At 53.4% G+C, this 7,040-nt stretch overlaps 1 protein-coding gene across 1 annotated transcript; it reads right to left on the bottom strand.

The window, feature by feature from the left end:
- Positions 1-298: 298 nt before the first annotated feature.
- LRFN5 (leucine rich repeat and fibronectin type III domain containing 5) lies at positions 299-3,353 on the bottom strand (the record flags this gene model as incomplete). The annotated part of the gene is made up of 2 exons (XM_082316798.1): positions 299-1,241; positions 1,966-3,353. The coding sequence occupies 2 exons, from the start codon at positions 3,351-3,353 to the stop codon at positions 299-301; spliced, it is 2,331 nt and encodes a 776-aa protein (XP_082172924.1).
- Positions 3,354-7,040: the final 3,687 nt, after the last annotated feature.

Raw genomic sequence — 7,040 nt, 5'->3', positions numbered from 1 at the left:
GTGCTGTTTCATGCTTTTTTTCACCCCTTAATCTTTTTTTTTCCTTTTTTTTTTTTTAATCTCTGAATGTTGCCTTCGGTTTTGATATTAAATAAAATCAAATGAAAACTAAATAAAACCCTGTGTGCACTGGGTGGCTTATACAGAACCCCGCATGAACAAGCCATTAATCAGCGAGACAACAGTGGACTTCCAAATCCAATTCCCCAGGAGAGGGAGTTTCACACAACGTTTGGTGTTTTGTTTTTCATTAAAATAAAAATGAAAATTAAAAAAAAAAAAGAAAAAAAAAAGCAGGTCACACAGTGCTTTCCAATATCCACTCAGAACTGGAGAAAGTTGCTTTTCCACTATCCACACCAGAGCTGTCTGACTGGGCTAGCATCCCGTTCATGGACATGCTCCTTTTGGACCGCAGTCCGCCTGCGCCCCGGGCGCTGCTGGGGCAGCGGGACTCCATCAGCTCGCCGCCCAGGGAGAGCCTGCGCTTGGCTCGGGATGCGTCAGCTGGCAAAGTGAGGAACTTACTTGGCTTTGATTGTGCTCTTTTGTACGTGGGGGCCCCTGTGACAGAGTCGGGGGGACGGCTAGCTAACTGCAGGGCAGTGGAGTTATTTCTGTTAGTGTTTTGGGACTCGATACCGCTGACAGCTTCACTCTGCAGCTCGCTGCTTGGCTTTGGCCCCGGCTTTCGCTTCTGCTTCTGGGAGACAGAAGTGCTGGAAGTCCAGGCGGGAGGCAAAGCAGAGGTAGTGGTGGCCGAGTCCTGGCTGGAGCCGGTCTCCAGCGACTGCATCACGCCGTCGCTGGCAGACTTGCAGCACTGGATGCCCTCTTCGTGCCCGACGGCCTGCTTGGACATCGACTGCGACAGCACCCCACTGCAGCCCTGGATCTGAGCCCCATTTGTCTGCGAGTACACGTTGCTGACCTTGGTGGCCTTCTGCTGCCCATTGTTGTTACACACCTTGTAGCGGATCATGAGGATGATGATGAACACGAGCACAGAGGCCACGATGATCCCACCAATGATGATAATCATGGTCCCACCCAGGAACTGGGACTGCATGAAATGGCAACGCACGTAATCCTGCTCGGTGGTGAACTGCGTGCAGCCCACCACCCTGGTGGCGGTGAGCGAGGTGATCCCGTCGTCGTAGATTGCCAGGACACACAGGTCGTACACAGTCCCAGCGGCCAGGTTGTTGACCAGGAAGGTTTTGCTTGTGGGAGGTATCATTCTGGGGGAGAAGGAAATCAGCGTGAATGAACCCGGCAGACCCGCAGGCACCTCCCCGCCGTGTGCTGCAGCCCCCGGCTGTGGTGACCACCACCAGGGCTCGGCTCCTCCGCTCCTGCCGCTGCAGGGCTGCTCACCATCCCGCAGCAGCTGCTGCCCTGCATTAGGTGCAGCAGCAGTCGCCACCAAGCCCCCCAGCATGGCTTGGCACTGCAGAGACCCCCATGAGAGTGACCACGTCAAAAATGTAAAAGAAACTACCAAGAAAAGACAGTTTTGAACGGCGTGACTGTTACGGCCGGCAGCACAGCGCCTCTCTGCACACCGCCAGCACACCAGCACGGACACCGCCAGAAAGGGCTACAGGGAATGTGTTTACGGACGCCTTTCGCCCTGTGTTTTCATAAAGCTGAGAGCATTTAGATCCATTTAACTAATCTAACTTTACAAACTTTCTGCCAATCAGATTAGCTCAGAGGACTAGAGGTCCATTTGGATTATCTAAAAATAACACCGTTCAAGGTAATTTCCTTATTTGCAAGTAGAAAATTGCATGAGACTTTCCTGAGACGCCCACCATCTGTTGCCACAGGCAGGGCTCTGCTCGGCCGGCGCGGCGCGGGAAGCTGCCGCTCCGGCGGAGGGGGCTGCGCGGAGCCGGGGGCAGCACGTCAGCGCCGGGCAGCCTGGCAGGGCCCCGCGCAGGCGGGCTGGGGCTGCCTTACCTGTAAACAAGGGAGTCATCGTAAGTACCGTTGTACTGGATTTGGAACATACGTATCCCAGGTATGTTCCTCTGAAAATTGAATTTCAGCAGAGCGGTAGAGGATGTTGCTTCCGCAACGACCACCTTCTTATCTTGGCTGACTTTAGTATCCCCATTGCTACTGCTCGCGTTGGAGCCCGACTTGGTGGAAGTGGAGATATCCGAGGAGCCGGGGTCGGGCTCGTGGATGTGGTTCGTGCTGTTCAGCAAGTGGGGGAGTTTGATTATGTGCAGGTCCACCGTCTGCGTGGCCTCCCCAGCCGGATTGGAAGCAATGCAGGTAAAGGAGCCCGTGTCCTTCACCGTCGTTATAAGGATGTCGAGCGTCCCGTTGTCGTACACCACGGACCTCGTTGCATTTGAAATCAGTTTGCCCTCAGGTGAAATCCAATGAATTGCTGGTTCGGGGTCCCCCCGGGCCTTACACCGCAGCGCTGCCCGCTGGCCCTCCAGCACCCGCAGCTCGTGGGTGTGCCGGGTGATGAGAGGAGGCTCGCACAGGAACTCCTCCTCGGGGATCGACCAGAAGTACCGGCCGGACAAGAGCGTGGGAGAAGCACAGGTCTCCAGGTCGTCTTCCCTCGACAGACGCCTCAGCCACAAAAGCTCACAGTTGCAATGCAAAGGGTTCCCACCAAAGCTCAACGCAAAAGTCGAGGGACTGATAATTCCTGAGGTTGCTAGTACCTGAGCTCGCTGGAAGAGAGGATCAGGCGGTAGCTTCTGCAGTTTGTTAGACGTGACGTCCAACCTGGTCATCTTGTGGAGGTGGGAGAAGGTCCCCTTAGGAATATGGTCAATCATGTTGTGGTCTAGACTGAGAGTGTGCAAACTAACCATCTTCTCCACTGCATCCCAGGGGATGGTTTCCAGATTATTGTAAGACAAATCCAATTCCTCAAGAGCTAAAACATCATCGAAAGCTGTGGAAGAAATTAAAGTCAGCTGGTTGTTGTTAAGTATCAAGTGGTGAAGATTGGAGAGTCCACTGAACATGTCATTGGTGATCTTAGTCAATCGGTTGCTGTTCAAATGCAAAGCCCGCAAATTGCGCAAGTCAGCAAATGCGTGAGGTGTAATAAAACTGATTGTATTCCTGGACAGCGTCAGGTCCACCAGGCTGGTCATATTGGCAAAGTCTTTCCTTTTAATGTTTGTAACAAAGTTGTCTGCCAGCCGTAACTCCACAGTCCTCCTGTCAATGTTGGGAGGAACAAATAAGAGCCCTTTCTTGGCACAAAGGGTGGCAAGGTTCGGAGACAAAATCTGACAGACACAGCGCTTTGGGCAGATCTGAGCTCTCACCGCTATGCCAATGAACAGCAGAAACAAAAGCAGTTTTTCCATTGTAGATCAGGTTCAAGAGCCTGTAAGGGAGAGCAAAGGTCTGTTAGTCTCTGCAAGGTAAGCAAATCACATAATAAAAAAGCAAAGACAAACCGTCTGTGGTTAAATCATCAAACTGAGGTTCACGTAATGGTGTGCCATCCTCACCTTGTTACCTGGTGTCTTTATCATTCTCTGTATCCTGACCTAAGAGCTTCTATACTACCTTCCAGAAGAACAATTGAGAGATATATATGTTCGCATACACACGTATATACACCCAGACACCCAGACACTTACATACAAATGACAAAGCAATTCGGAAGCAGCTGGTGGCACGGTGTCAGCGGTGCCTCTCAGGCCCCTCCTGCTAGAGCTCATCCCGCCGTGCAACGCACCTCCACCCCGGGCACTCGGCTTTCAGACAGAAGCTCCTGACCTCACGGTCTGGAGTTCCTTTGCCATAATGCCATTTATGTATTGAAAATGAGGGACGTTTCATGTGTGCTTTACTTGCTAAGCTAAAATTCTCATCAGGCTCTAAATCATGGCAATTCAATGGGTTTATAGCCCTCTCCACCGAACATTTAAGCTCTTAATGCTATTTGCAGAATAAACTCAGAAGGAGCTAATTTTATGCCATTCAAAAACCAAAAATGCAAATAAAACAAACAAAAAAAACCACCAAGAGAAGCCCCCAGAACAGGGATCTAAATAAAAATGGAACATGGGCTAATTTTAGATCATCGCTGTTTTCCCGGCTGCCGCAACCAGCAGCGCTGCACTCTTCTCCCAGAAAGCCTGACAGTTCAATTAGCCTTATCTCTTACACTGCCAGATCCAGGATCCTCACAGAGTATGGAAACAAGGAAGATAACAGCAGTGCCCACACCAGCTAAATGAAACCATCTATCAGCGGCTACGCCCAAAGCTCCGCGGGAGCTGCGGCGCTGGCTTCTGCGCAGCCCTGCGCCAGCGTCCCCTCCCGGCCGGGCAGGCGGCTGGGGAGGCGGCTGCTCCTCCGCGGAGCGGCGGGCGGGAGGGAGCACGGTCCTGCGGAGAAGCACCTACATGTCGGAGAGGCAACTTGTGCAGTTGTAAGCGACCGACCTCAGCAGGGCTCCGCGTTGGAAATGAAGCACTCGGCTCCCTTTGGGATTGATAAACCTATACGTGTACAGATGGGATTACTCAGACGCATTATCATCCCAGAAATGTACTAATGAAGCTCATCTAAAATAAAATAAAGTTTCACAGCTAGCCATAAGCAGGACTCTTGAATCATCATGGATATTTAAAGACATTTAACGTCAGAACAATAATTACTGCTCCTATTGTCCAGTCCATCCATAATCCAGCCACAGTGCCATGCAAACTAAGAGGAGCCAACAAGTTGCAAAAAGGATGAGTGAAAATACCAGCCTCTAAATGCTGCTGTTCAGCACTATCAATTTTTTTTTTTCCCGATACTGGGGGCTGGAGGTTTTCATGACTACTCGTTCCAACTCCTGAAGTCCCCACTGGAAAAAAAAAAAAAAAAAAAAAGAGGTCTTCACCTGAGGATGCTGCTGCAGGCATGGCCTATCACTGCTGCGGTGCTGGGAACCGTTACCGTAACCATGACCGTTACTGCTACCCTCAACTGTAGCAGAAAGCAAACTTCCCGGGCAGCATTGAAACGCCTTTTGTGGATTCAGTTTCACCCGGCCCGTGCCAGCACTGCGGGTCAGGGTGCTCCTGCAGCTGAAACGGACTTGGAGGAGAATGGTGATGCTGAGCAGTGGAGGACGCACGGCAGAGCAAACCGCATACTCCGACCCCCAAACCTCACTGGTGACGCCCGCCTGGCCACCTCCCGACACGGCAGCCGCAGTCACCACCGTGGCTGTCACCCACCCTTTCCAGGTGGGACTTTTCTCTCTTAACCTAGATCTAGCACGCACCAGGTTCAAACGCACTCAGCGGCTCCGGGCATCCGCAGCACAACTGCCAGGGTCCCCAGACAGTCTTGGCTCACATCCTCATTTAGATTTGCTAACTTAATACTGCTAATTTAGATTTGTAGCTGTGATTAAAGTAATGTGCTTGGATTTCACCAAGTTCATTTGAAGAGCTATACGAGATTAAAACCAAATCAGCACGGTGCATTTACAAGTTTGGAAATACTGCTACAAGATGAAACGGCAACATAAGGAGACGTAAACTTAAATCACAGCTGGAACGACAAGGTTATGACGAGGTTACCCACCAGTGGAGGTGGGTTTTTTCAGATTTTAGCAGAGCTTTTGATACTGTCTCTGACAGTATCCTCTGGACAAAACACCCAGCACATGGTGATAGCTGGACACACTGTGATGGGCGAACACCAGCCTGAAGGGTCAGGCTCAAAGGGTTGTAGCAAATGGGGCAACACCCCCGGCTGGTGGCCAGTGACTGTCCCCCAGGGCTCAGGTTTGGGGCCGGTCCTCCCCAGTGCTTCCACCAGTGACCTGGACAGGGAGGTGAGTGCACACCATGAACGCCTGCCAGCAACGCTGAATTAGGAGGAGCACTGAGTCCTTCGAGGGCGGAGGGGCTTACAGAGAGCTCTTGGTGGATCAGAGCGCTGGGCGGTCACCAGTCCTGTCAACTGTAACAGCATTCTCCTGGAGAAGCTGGCTGCTCATGGCTTGGATGGGTGCACTCTACGCTGGGTTACAAACTGGCTGGACGGCCGAGCCCAGAGAGTGGTGGTGAATGGGGTCAAATCCAGTTGGCAGCCGGTCACCAGGGCTCAGTACTGGGGCCGGTCCTGTTCAATATCTTCATTGATGATCTGGATGAGGGGATCAAGGGCACCCTCAGTAAGCTTGCAGATGACACCAAGCTGGGTGGAAGTGTTGATCTGCTGGAGGGCAGGGAGGCCCTGCAGAGGGACCTGGCCAGGCTGGATCGATGGGCCGGGGCCAACTGTGTGAGGTTCAACAAGGCTCAGTGCTGGGTCCTGCACTTGGGTCACAACAACCCCAGGCAACGCTGCAGGCGTGGGGAGGAGCGGCTGGAAGCTGCCTGGCGGAAAAGGACCTGGGGGTGTTGGTCGACAGCTGGCTGAACATGAGCCAGCAGGGTGCCCAGGTGGCCAAGAGGGTCAATGGCATCCTGGCTTGTATCAGGAATAGCGTGGCCAGCAGGAGCAGGGAGGTGATGGTGCCCCTGTGCTGGGCACTGGTGAGGCCGCCCCTCGAATGCTGTGCTCAGCGCTGGGCCCCGCACCCCAAGGCGGCCATGGAGGGGCTGGAGCGTGGCCAGAGCAGGGCAGCGAGGCTGGGGCAGGGGCTGGAGCACAAGGCTGGGGAGGAGCGGCTGGGGGAGCTGGGGGGGCTCAGCCTGGAGAAGAGGAGGCTGAGGGGAGCCCTAATCGCTCTCTGCAACGGCCTGAAAGGAGGCTGGAGCCGGGGGGGTCGGTCTCTGCTCCCCAGGAACAAGCGATGGGACGAGAGGGAACGGCCTCAAGCTGCGCCAGGGCAGGGTTGGGTTGGGTATGGGGAAAAACTTCTTCCCCCAAAGGGCTGTCAGGGCCTGGCCCAGGCTGCCCAGGGCAGGGGCTGAGTCCCCATCCCTGGAGGTTTTTAAAAGCTGGGGAGATGTGGTGCTGAGGGCCATGGTTTAGTGGTGGGCTTGGCAGTGCTGGGTTAATGGTTGGACCTGATGATCTTAAAGGTCTTTCCC

This window comes from Platalea leucorodia (assembly GCF_965183815.1).
Source record: "Platalea leucorodia genome assembly, chromosome: 7".
In the NCBI taxonomy this organism is placed as follows: domain Eukaryota; kingdom Metazoa; phylum Chordata; class Aves; order Pelecaniformes; family Threskiornithidae; genus Platalea; species Platalea leucorodia.
This window is presented reverse-complemented; position numbering and strand designations above follow the sequence as displayed.